General features: G+C 36.2%; 2 protein-coding genes across 2 annotated transcripts; both read left to right on the top strand.

The window, feature by feature from the left end:
• Positions 1–278: 278 nt before the first annotated feature.
• LOC130745182 (peptidyl-prolyl cis-trans isomerase CYP59) lies at positions 279–10,730 on the top strand. The gene is made up of 14 exons (XM_057597329.1): positions 279–435; positions 512–616; positions 1,465–1,582; positions 1,708–1,758; positions 5,088–5,179; positions 5,284–5,383; positions 7,647–7,769; positions 7,850–7,927; positions 8,063–8,109; positions 8,201–8,256; positions 8,849–8,889; positions 9,354–9,456; positions 9,593–9,719; positions 9,803–10,730. The coding sequence occupies exons 1-14, from the start codon at positions 338–340 to the stop codon at positions 10,428–10,430; spliced, it is 1,767 nt and encodes a 588-aa protein (XP_057453312.1). The 5' UTR covers positions 279–337; the 3' UTR covers positions 10,431–10,730.
• Positions 10,731–11,690: 960 nt separating this feature from the next.
• On the top strand, positions 11,691–15,841 carry LOC130745181 (peroxisomal 2,4-dienoyl-CoA reductase [(3E)-enoyl-CoA-producing]). Its single transcript, XM_057597328.1, has 5 exons — positions 11,691–12,068; positions 12,155–12,314; positions 13,137–13,306; positions 13,375–13,597; positions 15,329–15,841. The coding sequence occupies exons 1-5, from the start codon at positions 11,883–11,885 to the stop codon at positions 15,481–15,483; spliced, it is 894 nt and encodes a 297-aa protein (XP_057453311.1). The 5' UTR covers positions 11,691–11,882; the 3' UTR covers positions 15,484–15,841.
• Positions 15,842–17,969: the final 2,128 nt, after the last annotated feature.

The raw sequence follows: 17,969 nt of genomic DNA, 5'->3' as shown, positions 1-17,969 counted from the left end.
AGGGTCCAATTAGGTTCCTCATAACTAAAAAATATTAAACAAAACACATATTTTTTTTAATAAAAAATCCTACATACTTTCTTTATTAACGGTCCATTTTGAAAAAAATGTTTAATTTTATACCCACTTAATATTTCAAAAGAGCATTAAATATTGTTTTTCTTAATAGTGTCTACATAACATAAGAGCAAAAACTTTGAAAAATAACACATATTTTAAAAGGGCAAAATAGAAAAACAAATAATATATTTTTAAAAATTAACAAAATATAAAAAGGACACTTCTAAACCTCGCCCCGTTTCTCTGATCTTCCCTGCCAGCGACGAAGGAGTCGGAGATGTCAGTGTTGATCGTGACAAGCTTAGGAGACTTGGTGATTGATTTACACACCCAAAAGTGCCCCTTGACCTGCAAGAACTTCTTGAAGCTTTGCAAGTAAACCCCTCTTCGATGATGTTCTCTTTCGATGCTGTTTCTTCACATCATAACACGCTCTTTCGTTTTCACTCAGGATTAAGTACTACAATGGCTGTCTATTCCACAATGTTCAAAGGGATTTCACTGCTCAGACCGGTGATCCAACTGCAACTGGAACCGGTGGTGATTCCATCTACAAGTACTAAACCCTAATTCCTTGCTTTTACACTGGGTTTCTGTCTTACATTTACACACACACAAATGTAGGGTGTGTTTGGTTTACGAAAGTCGAAAACGTTTCCGCCGGTCGAACAAGCCCTAAGCTCGTAAAACCCTTGTGAATTTAGTTGGGTACTTGAGTTCAGTTTCTGTTGTAATGTTCAATTGAATGTTTAAATGTTGTTAAGCTGTTCTGTTTGTAACTGAATAACTGTCAGCTAAACTGAAGAGTGTTAGTAATAGTAAGTCTCACATTTAGGGGGTCTATCTTAGGAGGAATGATTTTTTTGGGGGGCGGGGGGGAGATTAGGACACTAGGCTTTTAGTGGTTACTAACAGGTTCAGCAACTGTCCAACAGTCACGCGTGGAATGTGAATAAAAAGGGAACTGAGGGAATTAGTTGGGGTAGTTTTGTGTTTGAGAAGAGTGGAATGGTGGGAGAGCAGGACTCTCCAATATGTTGGTAAAAGGGGTAATTTTAAATTACCGCTTCATCTCTTTAGTTTTGAGCTTGTGTTGCATTAATGTAGGGTTTTAGCGAATGGATGTCATGTCATGCCAGCCAGCATTCATCTGAACCATTTAGTATTAGTTACAGATTTAAGTTTGTAATCTCCTCCCGCTCTCTCTGTAGCGATTTCACATCACAGAATGCTCTGAGATTTTCCTTTTCTGTCTAGCATTTCTTTCATTTTCTTGGATAATTGTTTTGCGAGATATAGGTAGCGTATCTGGTCAGAGTGTAAGAGCATGAGAAGAGCTAATCTTGATTGGCAAGTTTCTGACATTTTTTTTGTTACTTTGTGCTATGGCCTCCTCTTTTTCAGGTTTCTTTATGGTGAACAAGCTCGGTTTTTCAGTGATGAAATTCATATTGATCTGAAGCATTCTAAGACTGGAACAGTTGCCATGGCAAGTGCAGGAGAGAATCTGAATGCTTCACAGGTATGATATTGTTTTTATGGCATTGCTTTCCTGTTACATGTGTAAGGGTAATGCATATGTTCAACTAGCTCATCGTATAAAACAAAGTTTCAGTTACCACTGTTTTGTTTTGTTTCTATTTTCAGTTTTATTTCAGTCTGCGGGATGACCTTGATTACCTTGATGGGAAGCACACAGTAAGTATTCTATGCATAATTGATTTAATTGTTTCACAGGGTACATGTGCATCCTTACGTTGAACTCACAGATATGACTATTGTAATTTCGTTTCTGCTGCCCAGAAAATTTTGAACTTTAATATAATCATGGGTGAATTGGGGTTTACTTTAATATTTAGTAATGATGATATTTGATTAATAATTTTATGTAGTTGTGTTTGACAAAGTTTACGTGCTTATCTTTTCGTTATAGAGACAGACTTGTTTCTAAGGAGTAGACTTGTGTTTTGGTAATGGAACGAATTCCTTAAGTAGTATCACCTGACTACTAATGATGTGGCTTTTGATTCTCAATTATATTTTTCTTTGTAAATCATTTTTAAGAGAAAGAATGATAAGAATGCCTGCTCGCTCCTGCCCCAGTAAACATTTAACTAGTCAATTGTTAAATAGTTTTCAGTAGACAGAATATAACATTATAAATGTAATATAAAGCAGTTCATGTGTCTTCACTCTTCACCTAACACTTAAGCTTTTGGAATAGTTGATTTATGCATAGTTATCGATCGCGCGGAATAGCGGCGCTATCGCGCCGTCGCGGCGCTATTCGCGGCCAAATCGCGGGTGGGATCGCGGGTCAAATCGCGTTCCATCGCAGTGCTCCAGGTTAAGATGGGTCGGATCCAAGGAAAATCCCCAAATTGCCCTTAAAATTATAAAATTAGGTTAACATTTGAGGGTACTTTTGGGATTTCTCTCTTCATAAGTGAAACGCGCGTTTCACTCTTCTTCTTCTACGCGTTTCACTCTTCTTCTTCTGCGATCTCCAGTGCGATTTCCTTCACCTCAGGCTGCTCACCCACCTTCGACCAGAAGTCCAGAACCCATGGCCACGGCGCAATCTGACAAGCACCGTCCAGGCTCCGGCGACCACCACCCCTGTTTCCCTTGGGCCTCTGTTCTGTTCTGAGTTGTTCTGTTTTTTATCTTCTATTCCTCTATTTTTCTTCTTATTTATTATTCTGTTCTCAAACATGCTTCTCCAGTTCTCCTCCTCTAGTAGTCCTCTCTTCTCTATCATTTCATCATGTTATGAATTTGAAGTTATATTTATCACTTTTTAGTAATTATATGTATATATTAATATTAATTATATAATATATGTGAAAAATCAAAATAGCGGTCATCCCGCTATCCGCTCTCCCGCTATCCCACTTTTGGGGTCGGCCGCTACGCGCCGCGATCCGGGATTGACTACTGTGGATTTATGACATGGTATCAAACTGTTTATGACCAAGTGATCTAAAGTTCGATCCTTGCCCCTCCTTTTTGTCTAATAAAAAGTTTAATTTCAGCTCAGTATAAGTTGTCCGTGCTTTGTCCTCTTTTAAAGCTCTAAGGACTCTTGCACGAGGAGGCATGTTAGAAACACAACATAAAAATTCATGTGTGTCCACCTAATAGCTTAGGCTTTTGGAATAGTTTTCTCATGACATACCATGGAAGCAGGTATCATTATAATCAAGATGGTGACCGTAGTCAATAGGATCGTTTCATATTGCTATGCTATATACCTCTCTAGTGTGGTATGGAGCAGCCTCTAGGTGCCACAGGAACTCCAGTGGTATGGAGCAGCCTTAGAGCATTTCATGTCACAGCTGTCATGGCTGGGATAGCTGCGATTGTGTAGCATTTGTGGCCGTAGCTGCTTCTATGCTGAATAGCTGTAGAACTCTTTCCTTATCCACCCGAAAGTTTAGGCATTCTTTAGTTACCGTGTGAGTAAATAACCCCAATATAATGCAACTTCTTCTCCATTGAAAAATCCCAGTCAGAGCAACCGAGGAACCATCTGAAAAGCTCCACCCAACCCATCTTTTCTGACCATAGCCCTGCAGGGCGTTATGTCGCTAATCGGTGGGTCTGTCAGATATCCAGTGAGCAACGTATTTGCCCACCCCGTTGCTTGTTGGTCAGAGTTACCATCATGTTAGTGACCTCATTACTGTTTCTTAGCAAAATGTTGTGGAGCTGGACCTTCTTGTTTCCTTCTATGTAGCGACTTCAGTGCATTGTTTGGTTTCTATTTTATCAGTTTATGCATTTAGATTTGGATGGCCTGGCATCTTGAAGTGTCGATAAAATAATTTAGTTAGTGTATTAGAACCAGCCCAAGTGTTGATATAAAACAGGTAGAGACTTGTCCAATAAGAAACATAAACAAAAGGGGAAGGAAATAGGAATTAAAACCCTAAATGATTTAAAAATGAAAAACTAATAATTTGGGGAAGAAAGGAAGAAGCTCAAAAGTGAGAAGCAGGTCTTTGCCAGACCAAATCTATCAGATGCCAAGAAGCCCTTGCTGAAGAGGGCTATTGTAACCATAAGCACGGTAGGCATTGACATTAAATTGGCCAAGTTGAAACTGGAGAGGAATTAGATAAACTTAGTGGAGGTGCGACCTCCAAAATCTGTGCTGCATTCCAACAGTTGCTCGGAGGCTTAGCCATTGAATCCTAATTCCTAAAGGAAGATCTTCAAAGGCTGATGTTCAAAATTTCGAAAACCAATCCTACTGAAAATCAAAGCACATCTCTGACCTCTTTCAGTATTCTTTGTATTCTCATGTGCAATGACTTCTCTTTTATAAAATTATGCGTGCCATAAGTTTGCTTTATTTGCAAGTGTATAAAGATGACATAATAACAATGACTAAAAAGCTTTATTTAAAATTCCAAAGAAAGAAAAAGTGAGTTTAAATGATAATAAGACAATAGTACTTTGCTATCTAAATCCTTCATACATTGCCATTTTGCTCTTTTCTTCTGGCTGGTTCACTAAAAAACTGGGTGGGTCATACTGGGTTTAACTGTTATGATCAGACAATTAATCTTCTGACTGGACCAGCCAAAAAGTTGGTTCATGGGTATTTGAACAATTGGGCAGGTCCAGTTTGCACAACTATGGTTTAGGGGTTGTGTCACAAGCAGAATATATCATCGAAGTCTTAAATTTTTTGTTTGTTTGTATTTTAGGTTATGAACATTTATACATGTGATGTGTTTTATAAATTATTTGCATTGTAACCACAATATTTGGTATAAAGGCTTCTCCTCTATGTGCTATACTGTTATAACATTTTTGCGATTGCTTACTCTACACCACTATTTGGGATTGAGTGCTACGATTTTCATGGCTACTTGAATAAAGTCCATGAAGTATTAACCAATTCTACTAGACATTTATATGGAAGCACTTCTTTCATTCATTATTTTAATGTCATTTGACATTTATAGTTATACTATAGAAATGTTTTCTTGGTTTCTAATATTTGTCCATCTTTGCAGGTTTTTGGTGAGGTAGCTGAAGGATTTGAGACTTTGACTAGAATAAATGAGGCATATGTGGATGAGAAGAGCAGACCATATAAAAATATAAGGTTTACACTCATTTTTCTGTACTAAGAAATGTTAATTGATAGTGCTTATATTTGTTTTTTTGAGAAGAATGTAATGTTTACATGTTCTTGAATTACCTGAGCAGAATCAAGCACACATACATCCTGGAGGATCCTTTTGATGATCCTCCTCAGCTAGCCGACCTCATTCCTGGAGCTTCACCAGAAGGAAAACCTAAAGAGGAGGTAATGGTTGATTGCAGCACTGTACTTCATAGCGTGAAACCAAGTAATTTTTTTACGGAGATGATTTGTTCACATTTCAATGGTTCTTTTAGTTTTAAAACAACTCATTATGAATATGAAAATGACTCCACAAATAACTACCGAAGCCTTTGCCCATTAGGTGGGGTTGGCTACACGGATCAATTGATGCTGTAATGACTCATGAATCATTCATCGAAACTGATTAATCATTTAAATCTAAATCTTTCTTAGTAGTTGACTTGTAGTTTTTCTCTACCTCTAACTATTCACCCATCCTCCATCTAGTTTGCTCTTCTAACCGCTGCTTCCATGTTGAAACGACCTACGATGGGACTATCATCTCTTATACTTGGGAGTTTCCCCGGCTTTCTCTCTAATTATTGTCAAAATGACTCCAATTGAAAAATAATTATTGGGCTCATTTTTCTTGGCCATATGAGCTAATCCATATGATACTTCTTTATGCACATTTTAAAGTAGCTAGTTTTGACTTTTAAGAAATAAGCTAAAAAAAACATATTTTAATGGTTATTTGATCAGTAAAATACTTGGTGTGGCATTTATCCTGTATGCTGTTTTTTTTTCTAACCCAATACAGGTGATGACAAAACAGGAAAAGGAATAAGAGTGAAAAATTACAAAGAAAAACACCAAATTCACGGATACACTAATACACTAAGTACTCCCCCCCCCCCCACTGCATAATGCATGCTTCACTGTGCTTTCCCACCTATCTAACTAAGGATGCCAAGGACCAGCCCATAACAGACATACATCAACAATATTCTCCATTACTAGCCACCATCAAAATGTGCCAAGTTAACCACAATAATATTTACCCTTTCATCTTCCAGGGACTACCACCAGAATGCTTAGAGCCACCAATTGTTGCTAAATAATTCTTATATCAGACCCACCAATTGTTGTGCTGTTTATGATGTCACTTGTTGCCAGTTTATGTATTTTTCAAGCATGCTTCATTGTCAACAGATATTCTATAGATTTGAAAAGAGAGAGAATGGTCTGAATATTATTTTCCGATGAAAAAATAAAGGGTGGTTGAAAGTTGAAACATATATAGGCTACATCTAATCTTACCTAATTAAGGAATTACAAGGAAATAATATCTAATAAAATCTGTATGAATCAAAATTGTCCTACAGGAAATTAAGGCAACAATTCTGTACAAACAGTCAAATCCTAATAACTATGGTAATTATGCCACATAACACTCCCCCTCAAAGTCTCAAACTGTTGAGTGAATATCTTTCATTCCTAACTTGCGAGTAAAATCGTGAAACCGCTTTATAGAAAGTCCCTTGGTGAATACATCATTGAAGTCCTGAAAGGATTTTTCTTTCTCTTTACTTTAATGAAGCGTTTGTCCATCTCTATCTGCTATGTTCTATCATTGCTGAATTGAGTTGTGTGCTATGCTAATAGTGGACTTACCAAAGTAGTATTTCCTCCCCTCCCCTTCTGCTAAAACCCCCCCGTCACAAACAACCTGTTAAAGTCCCATGGTAGTCAGTCATCGAAGGAGTCCCCCACTTAGTATTGATTTATTTTCTAATTTATAACCAGCTAATATACCCTGTTTCATAGAGTAATCTGACTTAAGTTATCCCGAATTTCTCGAGCAGTGGAGAAGAGCATGCAATTTGGGCTACACCCTACAATTACATATACTCATAATGAATAACCGCCAGTAACTATTTTGTAATCATAACTTCCATTAAGCAGTTCTGCCACTAGTTATCTCCTTATTATTGCTGCCATCAGGCAGTTATCCCTGCTATTTGGCTTCGCTAGTTTGTAGACTAAGGGATCATCCTCTGGGATCCCATTAATGTCCTGTACTCTCCTATTTTCTTCCCTTTTTAAATAAATTTATTTTTCTAGAATTCACCATTGGGTTAAGACCAAGATTTTTCTGCTAGTTTTGTTAGTCACAACACCAGTGTATCAATAACAGTTCACCTGATGATTGGATTCTTGTAGATTGTAACTTGCAAATAATTATTCTGGCCGTCACGGGACGACTAATTTGAAGATAAAGGATGACATTTAACATATGGATGATTATGTTGGGCCTTACATGTTTTGCATTTATTATCAATTCAAACACTACAATGAATGTTAGCCAAAAAAGAAAAGTTACAGTGAATAATTCTTCAATTTTACAGTCTTCAGCAACTATACCTGTTCAAACTATAAATATGACTTAAATCAATTTTATTAGGTTGATGATGATGTGCGACTTGAAGATGATTGGGTGCCCATGGATGAACAATTAAACCCAGCAGAGCTTGAGGAGGTTATTAGAACAAAGGAAGCACATTCTAGGGCAGTTGTACTTGAGAGTGTAAGTAACTGTTACTAAAAATCAGTACTTCATGTGTGACTATGATCCCATGTATAATTCCCTTTTCTTTCTTATTTTAGATTGGTGATATTCCTGATGCTGAGATTAAGCCTCCAGACAATGTACTATTTGTCTGTAAATTGAACCCGGTTACTGAGGTGAGTAAACTTTTTGGCACTGTGCTATGTATGGATCCTTATCATTTCCCCCCACCGCCCTCCCAAATTTCTACTGAGTTAGTATTCAGTAGTCGTACTTTCTCAGCTGATAATCATGTTCTCTTTAAATTATAGGATGAGGACTTGCATACAATATTTTCACGCTTTGGAACTGTGTCATCGTGAGTAATACTGAACAACTGACTTGCCAACACATCTAGTACTATCGTATTTGTATATATTGTAGTTCTCACCCAATTTTTTTGATGATAGGGCTGACATCATCCGTGATCAAAAGACTGGTGACAGTTTATGCTATGCTTTCATAGGTCAGTGCATTTCCAGTTTCCACTTTGTCATCTGTGTTAAATTTATGCAAATTTAAATTGCATGCAGGAACTATATTGTTCAACTGTTTTAGTAGTTCTTATTTTTACCAATAACACTTCTGTTTCTCTGTATCAAATGTCACGAATGAGATTTCTTAGTGAGAACTTTGTTTTTCCTAGTTTTAATAGTAATTGAAGGTTAAAATGTGCAGAGCACTTGTGTATAGAGTCTCGTTTGTTTGACTGAGTCAATTGTGCTGCTGCGTTACAGGGCTCCCTGATCGCTTCCTGTAGTGTCGCATTTTAATGTTTATATATTTTCTAAAATTTTGATGCAACCCTCCTGTGTAGTATTTATATAGTGATATACTGATAGCAAATATTTTCCTCCTGGAAATGCACTGATTATCATGCCTCATTTCTCGTTCTCCATCAAACTCATTATCAATTTGTTTAGAAGTTGTAATTGCTAATATTGTGACTATTTGTTCTCTTTAGTTTGTATGGTAAAAACACTTTAATTGGAAAATGAGTGGTTTCTCTTTTGTTATTCGTGCAAGCAATAGAATCTAATGTTTACTTATCGTGACAGAGTTTGAGGACAAACAGGCTTGTGAGCAGGCATATTTTAAGGTATGCTGAAGGTTTTGAAACATCTTTTTCCTAAAATGAATATTAGTTTTTTCTTTTTGGGGAATAAACTATCCTGTTTGCTTCATACACATTGGATACCTTAGTGAGTTTATAAGTTGAGGTTGGCGAAGTGTACTTTGCATACAAATCGTAAAGTTGTTGGAGGGTGTCTGTTACTCTGTTGTGCTATGGAGTCTTGTACTTTATCTCCAAAATAAACAACTAAAAAGTGATAATTATGTTAGTGTTTCAGCTGCTTGCTTACCTGTTTTGTTTGCTTTTAGTTTTCTGTCCGTTCCTTGTTTCAATTTAATTGGGCTTTTGGTTGCAGAATTGTTCTTTTCTTTTACAATTCTTACTTTAAACAAGCATTTTCAAATTTCAATACATAAAAAAATTGCTTTGAGATGAATAGAAAACTTATTTCCCTAACTTTTCCTCTTCTATGGCCTACTGGACTGCAGATGGATAATGCTTTGATTGATGATCGAAGGATACATGTGGATTTTAGTCAAAGTGTGTCAAAACTGTGGTCACAATATAAGCGGAAAGATCAAAAGGGTAAAGGTAAGGATACAGATATCTCATCCTTTAAGCATGTTCTATACTTATTGTATAGCATTGTGCAGAATGCCATTGTTGGGTTGTATAACTATTACTGTATTTCACCTTCCCCTGTTTAACAATGATTTTATGAATGCAGGTGGTGGTTGCTTCAAATGTGGTTCTACTGATCATATTGCTAAGGATTGCACTGGAGATGCTAAACAACAATCTGCAAAATACATCTTGAAGGACAATAATGTCCAACGTGGCGGAGATAATGCAAGGTCTGTACTTCTGATTGCATTGTAGTGTCTTTTACTGTCTCTAATTTTGTCTGACAATGAATGACAACAATTTCATGGTGTAGATACGAAATGGTTTTTGAAGGGGATAACCCTGAAAGTCCTAGGCGAGATACAAAACACCAAAGGCATGACCGGGATGACCGAGTTGAGAAAACAGGTAGAAAGGAAAACTTTAAAGATCATATTCATAGAGGTCGTAGGGATCCGGAGATGGTGGGCTCAAACAACAGAGATAGGTATGGTGATAGAAGCCGAGGGAATGAGGGAAACGGAGATGATAAATCTCGATCTGAAAGAGGTGCAAGAGATACAAGAGATTCGGGTTCGCATGCCAACACAAGACAGAGAGATGATGACTACAGGCGTGAAGATGAACTAGACTCGAGAAAAAGAGACTTGGATGATAGCTACACAGAAAGACGGGCTAGTCGTGATGATAGAAGAAAAACAGATACTGATCATATGGACAGAAAGAATGACAGAGATTATAGGAGGAGAACTGAAGACAGTGGAAGGGAAGATGTGAAGATTGATTCCAGACGAAGAAAACGAAGCCCGGATGATAAAGATTACAAACATAGAAGGGAAGATGAAGATTACAGACGCAGAAGGGATGAACGTAGAGACAGGAGACAAGATACTGAATCTGATGAATATTCTCATCGAAGGCATCATGGTGATAGGGGATGATTGTTGGTGTCATCATATCCTAAGCTTATAACTATTTTCAATGCTTTGTAACGTTTAGTTTAACTAACATGCGTGTAATACAAAAGGAACAGTTTTATTTTGTTTATTTTTTTTAGCCTGCGAATCCACCGCCGGCAGCCATGACTAATTCCCTCACCGTTGGTGTTCGCACTAAGCGGTAAACAACTGGTCACAATATGTGTTTCATTCTCATGGGTGAGGATCGAACTTTCACCCTCATGGTTAAAAGACGAAGTGAGCTAACTGCTATATTAGACCTTGTGGTTTTATTTTGTTTTACCTGATTCTACTAAAAGCTTATTTTTTTGTGAAGCCAAAATTTACTATGGTTATTAGTACCATTACTAATTTAATTTCATGTCTGGTCTAGTCCTGTGGTGTCTATCTAATGCTACTTAACACTAAACCGTCCATGAAAGAGGATCGATTTTGGGTGTTGCTTTTAGCACCACTACTTTCTTCTTCACACTAGAGGATTGGATTTTTTTGAAACATCTCTGAGGAAGTTTCTCCCTGCGTTTGGAATAGGTCATAATATCCACAAGAAGATTTTTTTGCAAAGTTACACCACCACTTTTGACCCCCCTATTGCAAGTTACCCATTTTTAAAATTTAGTTGTTCACACCTTTAGGCTTTTAGTTCACATTTAGTTGAAATTATACTAAGGCCCCAATCAATATTAAAGGTAATTCAATTTGGCATACCATATGCCATGTCATCTTCCACATAATGGAGCAGATGATGTATGGTGTGTGAGTCTCACATAGGCGTCTGCTGGGCAGTAAGGAAGTCATATGAGCTAACGACTTTAGTGAAAACCCAAAGTTACTCCCTGAGAAAAAAAGATTAAAACCAAAATCCACTCAGATACATTATTATGGATTTTAACCCATATTATTATTATGGATTTTAATTTATATACATTATCAACAGTATTAAGAATTTGACATAGACAAGTATTTTTTTCATGTTTCTTTGTTAGGAAATATCCATGCATTGACATTGTAATTTAATAATTTTAAAGAAGTGATGAGCTAATTAAATGAAATATTTTTTTCCCAAATCCTTCAGATCTTATTAGTTAAAGGTGTAAAAAACTTGAATGCATATAATTTGTCTTTCTTTTGTGGTAGCTTTTTATTTTGATTTATTTGATCATATGAGAAAGTAAAGTAACCTGATTTGTTTGGCTAAAAGAACTAAAAAAGATGTTGTTTTGCTCTTGAGGGATCTGAATAGGCCCCATCTCAATTTAAGAACATTAAACTAGTGTACGTGTGTTGACCAACTAGGCAAGAAAACAATGAACAAACTAGTACCAGTGAGGACAACAAGTAATGTATTCAAGTTAAAAGCCAGGCCTAACGTTCGTTAATTCCAAACACAGAACCAACAAATTGGAATCAATACTATTGTGGTGTCAGTTCACGATGGAATCGCCATTTAAGGGTAACATATTGAAGGGGAAGGTTGCTCTCATCACTGGTGGAGCTTCTGGAATCGGCTTCGAAATCTCCACCCAATTCGGCAAACATGGCGCCTCCGTTGCGCTCATGGGTCGCCGGAAGCAAGTCCTCGATTCTGCTGTCTCCGTTCTGCAATCGCTTTCGATTCCGGTAACAATTTCTACTGTTAATCTCACTCAGATTCAGGGGAATGAATGGTTGTTGATTATGCTTTGTGTTGTTTTTGTGTGTTTTAGGCGATTGGTTTTGTGGGTGATGTGCGGAAACAAGAGGATGCGGCGAGGGTTGTGGAATCCACTTTCAAGCATTTTGGGAAGATAGACATTCTTGTCAACGCTGCTGCTGGGAATTTTCTAGTTTCTGCGGAGGATCTCTCACCAAATGGATTCAGAACAGGTGCTTTCTTTTGATCTTACCTTTGTGAAAATTTGTCATTAGACATGCTGAAATTCTTTGATGTAGTGATATAGTATTAGTGTCCATGTGAAGTAAAAGTTGATGTTTTTCAATGACTCTTGGTTAGGTGATATGAATAAGTAAATAGTTGCTAGAATATTGACGAATTTTTCGTTGACTCCGTTGTACAGGTGTACCGTCAAAATTGAAAATACATCAACATTGGCATCATAATTTGTACTAATTTACTAACAACTAACATTTGCCTATAAAAAAAAAATCAACATTGCAATCTATATTAAACTGCTGTTAGACATAGCACATTTCTCATATTGAAAACCTAATTGCTCAAACAAAACAGCACACTCAAAAAATGAGGCTAGGATCAGGGGCGTGTCTAAAGAGGGACCATGGCACGCAGAAAAAAGGCTTAATTTCTCTGTTGACTATATGTACTTTTAGATAGGGATTGGCCAGCCCCCTACCGCTTAGTGCGCTGACCGTGGGGCGAGGGATTTGTCTCACGGCTGTGGGGATACCTTGGTCAAGACCAAAAAGATAGGGAGTTTTTTATTCTTAGTCTGGCCCCTCCAAAGTTTGTGTAGTTGAGTTACAATTGTATTATGCCAAAAGAAAGATATCTTGGATATGCCCCTGGCTAGGATCATGTGTAATGTATTGTTATATTTCAGACGAGTAGTTACTCTGGCACTTCCTAAGTTACATTTTTTCTCAGGTTTAGAACTCAATGCGACCTCATACTAGTTATACTAACTGAATGAGAGAATGGAAAAGATGATCGGTTGTAATTGTTCTTTGCAGTTCTCGATATTGATTCTGTTGGGACATTTACAATGTGCTCTGAAGCACTAAAGTATCTCAAGAAAGGAGGACTAGGAAGGGGCTCTTCTGGTGCGGGAGCAATAATAAACATTAGTGCTACCTTGCATTATACAGCTTCTTGGTATCAAATTCACGTGTCTGCAGCGAAGGTTTGTTAGCACATTACCTACATGTTAAAATCATCTTGTTTGCATTCAGCTAACTTTTTTATCAATAGGCTGCTGTTGATGCCACTACAAGAAACTTGGCACTAGAATGGGGAACAGACTATGATATTAGAGTCAATGGGATCGCACCGGGTCCCATAAGTGGCACTCCTGGCATGAGTAAACTAGCTCCTGATGAAATAAATAACAAATCCAAAGATTACATGCCTCTTTATAAAGAAGGGGAGAAGTGGGATATTGCCATGGCTGCTCTCTTCCTGGTATCAGATGCAGGTTGGTAACTTGTGTATTCACCGAAATATTTAAAGCTTTTGTTTCAATATTCTTTATATATTTTTATAAGGTGAATAATATTTTTTTTTTCTGTGTATATTTGAATGTTCATGACAGTTTAGTGTCTTGAACTTCCATTTGACTTGAACAGCTCCCTGTTCCCAAGAAAATCATGGGAAAATAAAATGAAATTATTCCTAAAGTATTTCCAATCAAGAGTCATTTTATTATTCTTTTTTCAATTACTTTCTTCCAAGTGCATGCCAGCCTGTTCTGTATGAGAGATGCTTTACAATATGGCATATTAAAATGCTTTTAGTACCACGTTGAACATTTGCAATACTATAAATGGAAATGCTTAGTGGATTTAGGAGGCCTTTGACCTCAGCAAAATACTTTTTTTTTTGTGTCTATATGGGCTTATGCCATTCTAATGGTGTATTTTATGGGACAGTTGGAAGTCTTGGAACACGCTTTCTTCTGTGCATTCTTTCTTATTGGTTATACTCCTACTCCTATACCACCAATATTAAATGTGCTGCCTTTAGACAAACATTGTCAATTTGTGTGCATTGCTTTTGTAATATCTATTTATACTTTGGCTTTTTTGATCTCTCTTTTTTCTTTCTCTGGATACAAATGAGTTTATGATAAGGAATGTCTATCTTTCCAGCCTACACACTATCATTTTTGCATGTAATTTAGGGCTTATCTGGTCTGATAAAATGTTTTCTCTTTCCATTTTCAATTACATCTTAAATGAATGCTACCTTTTTTTCTTACTTTACATCCTGTTTTAAAATGTTTGTATTAGAAACACTGAAAACAATCACAAATTGATTTCAAATCTTTGAAAACAAAGAAATAAGGTGATGACAACATAGGTTTTTGTAATTAAAAGTAACATCAGGAAATAAAAGCATCAAATATTTTCTCAAACCAAACAAACCCTTATGATTTCCAAAATACACTGCTCTTCTTTGTGATCGTTAAGAATGGCATCCTTTCTTTTCCCTTCTACCTGTTCATGAAGTGGAAGGGCTTTTGCTAGGCAATACATCCATGCACACTTCCTTTGAACATCCAATCCCTGATTGCATTTGCATGTCATTCCGACCTCTGATATCTTGGCTCTATTGTTTCTGCCCTTCCCTTTGTCTAGATATTTGTCCAATGGGACTCCAGAGACCAATGCATGCATTACTTTTCTCTGTTAAATGTACATGGGAATGCAATAATATCTAATTCTATTTCATTCTTTTGGTATCAAAAACACCATAAAATATTGATTGTTCTTTATTTTGCTAAGATATTTGATTCAGCATGAGTAGCTTGTTTGCTGAATTCCCACCATATACTATGGCTAACCCAAATTTAGTGACACATGATAGTAATGTACTGAAACTTCCATCTATTTATAAAACATAATTTCTTTGTAAGATTGTTTATAAGTATTCATGTCCATGTGCTTGTTCGTTGTTACTTGTTACCTCTATGCCACCATACAATTATATCAGATTCATAGCCTTTGTTACAACATATTAGTACCTTTTCTTTTCTGTTTCAATTTTACTCAGTAATGTGACCATCTCATTGTGTTGGGAAAGAAATTTATATGGTCAGTGTTAAAATTATTGAAATGGGTGCATTGTTATTGAAATTTTATTAATTTCCTTCATTTTATTCTTTTTTTTTTCTATGGAAACTCAACATTTGTGCAAATTTGTGAAGGAAAATACATTAATGGCGACACTCTCATAGTGGATGGAGGACTTTGGCTGAGCCGGCCTCGACATTTACCAAAAGAGGCAGTGAAGCAGGCATCGCGAGCAATAGAAAAGAGATCCAGAAATCAACCAATTGGTGTTCCAAAAAGCAAGCTATGAGCCCGCAGATTCAGTATTAGCTCCTCTACGCAGCACGGAATCACTTCTTTAAACAACACAGTGGAGGATATGATCTCTGCTGATTTTAAATTATTACATGGTTTGTAGTACCGCCACTCGATATATAATAAGAAACAGTTTTAAAGTTATGGCTATATCCCACCCAAGGAAAAAGGTTATGGCTAGACTCTGATTGTGCCTTGTGCTCTATTATCTGTGCTTGGAACTTTTAAGCAAATTCAACACAGTGAGTCCATACAATGCTAGATGGGTTAGTCATTTGAAAGAATCATCCATCACCAATGTAAAACTTGAATTGCGTTTTCCATTATTTAATAACAGGTTTTGGATGATCTTACGTTTTGCATTAACCTTATTTAACCTTCATGAATCCAGAATTACAGTATTTACCTAACCAGGTCAAATTGACTCAAAGGGTGTTTCTGGATTCCTTTTTGTGATGATTCTTAAATTTTTATTAGAACTTACTCTCTCTAACTTGGTTAATTCTCATAAAATGTTGAGACATTGTTTTAATCAAATGAGGTTTTCCCCCGTAAGCACTACTACAAAAACACTGTTTTGGGACGGACAAATTTGTCGCACAACAGTTGAAATTTCCGTCCCTAAATAAATTTGGGACGGAATGTGCGACTAAAATATTTTGTCGCGATTTTGCTCGTTGCAAAGCTGTTGGGACGGAATTTATTATTCCGTCGCGCGTTTGGGACGGAAATAAGGACAGAATATATTAAATTGTATTCATTTAATTAATTAATGCGTGATGGAATTGGTGATGGAAGAAATAAACTTTTTGGGACGGGTCCTATTACTCCGTCCCAAGTTTGAGACGGAATATTAATTATTGATGTTTTTTAAAATATTAATTTTGGGACGGCGTTGATGACGGAAATAGTGATTTTTATTGTGACGGAATTAGAACTAACACAGTTCGTCCCAAATTTTGCGACGGCGTTGGTTACAGAAATACTAATAATTGTCACGACGGAAATTAAAATAATAAAGTCCGTCCCAAATGTTGTGACGGATATATTCTGTCACTAAATTGTGACGTTTGAAACAATTTTCACGGTAATAGTTGGGACGAAATAGTTCCGTCGCAAATGTAAAATTTTGGGACAGAATATCTCATTTGAGATTAATGTATTTATTACTCATTTCTGTTTATTTATAATAAATATTATATAAATTTTTAAAATAAAAACAAACTATAAAACAACAATCATATTCAAACAATTTCATCCATAAATAAATTCAAACTTAAACATAATTATCCTGTTATGAGTATAATTAAGTATCTCAAAGATGAAAAACATAGAGGTTCTGTCAAAACATAAACAACCATGATTTATACTAAAATGTATCCATCCAACCATCAAATTTATTCATCACTCAGATTGTTATTTGAAGCATCACTTCCTGGAACATCATGAGGATTATCTTCATCCAAATCCATTGCATCCAAATCAATGTTTGCATGTCTTGCAAAGAAAGCTATCATTTTATTTTGTCGAGCAATGGTAGCACTTATATTATCAATTGTTTGTTGCTGCTCTGTAATCTTCTGGTTTAGTTTTGCCTCAACCTCAGCACTCATACCTCGGACAATATCACTATAGTTAGCATATTGTGATTTGGAAGTTAATGCTTTAGCACGCATCCTTCCATCCAAACTAAGTCCATATACCATTCCCTTTGCATTTCTTCCCCCAACTGCTTCAATCATAAGTGCATCATAATCAATTGGTTTTGGTTGACTAGAACTCTCACCATCACCGGCTTGTGATTGAGACTTGGCTTGTGAACAAAGATTTAGATAGTTGTCCTGACAAAAATGAAAGATTCTTTAATATAGAATCAATTGATATGCTTGAATTAGATAACACTTACATTATAAATGCAGTAGTACTTACATAAGAATCACTTGATCTTTTATCAACAAAAGTTTGTGTCCCCTTCCTAAGATGGCACTTTTGGAATATTTCACCCTTATTTGGCATTCTTCCCAAGCTCTTAGCCTGTTCTTGTTTAAACATATAGACATATGCTAAAAATATTAAAAACAATGTCAAATGCAAAAAAAACAAGGTTTCAATTTCAATATCAGTATGAGTCTGTTCACCAAAAAATTCAACACAAGCAGTAGAACAGCGTAGTCCATTATAATAACTAGCAAATAAGCTCAATCACATAAAAATCAGTTCTAAAACTGGACATCCTACTCGTTGCAAAGCATTAATCAAAATTCATGTCACAAACTAAATACACGACGTCCAAAAATATAGAGCACATAAATATATACACTTAAACCTAAGCTTTCAATAATTATATATAAATCTACTTACTACTCTAAGTACTTGCTACATATTAGTACTCAACAGTCTCAAAAAATCAAAGGTACTACTTGGACATTGTTAATGTTGCATTTAATGGTAACATCAAGACCTCTATCAATTCACAAAGAA

The sequence above is a fragment of the Lotus japonicus genome, chromosome 3 (assembly GCF_012489685.1).
Source record: "Lotus japonicus ecotype B-129 chromosome 3, LjGifu_v1.2".
Lineage (NCBI taxonomy): Eukaryota > Viridiplantae > Streptophyta > Magnoliopsida > Fabales > Fabaceae > Lotus > Lotus japonicus.
Note: the sequence above shows the minus strand (reverse complement) of the source record. Positions and strands in the feature narration are given on the sequence as shown.

Bases quoted from the DNA above. Each gene is read 5' to 3' on its own strand.
- LOC130745182 (XM_057597329.1), top strand. From the start codon at position 338: ATGTCAGTGTTGATCGTGACAAGCTTAGGAGACTTGGTGATTGATTTA. The intron at 617-1,464 runs GTACTAAACCCT...CCTCTTTTTCAG, and splicing joins GGTGGTGATTCCATCTACAA to GTTTCTTTATGGTGAACAAG. The intron at 5,180-5,283 runs GTTTACACTCAT...TTACCTGAGCAG, and splicing joins AGACCATATAAAAATATAAG to AATCAAGCACACATACATCC.
- LOC130745181 (XM_057597328.1), top strand. From the start codon at position 11,883: ATGGAATCGCCATTTAAGGGTAACATATTGAAGGGGAAGGTTGCTCTC. The intron at 12,069-12,154 runs GTAACAATTTCT...TGTGTGTTTTAG, and splicing joins TGCAATCGCTTTCGATTCCG to GCGATTGGTTTTGTGGGTGA. The intron at 13,598-15,328 runs GTTGGTAACTTG...AAATTTGTGAAG, and splicing joins CTTCCTGGTATCAGATGCAG to GAAAATACATTAATGGCGAC.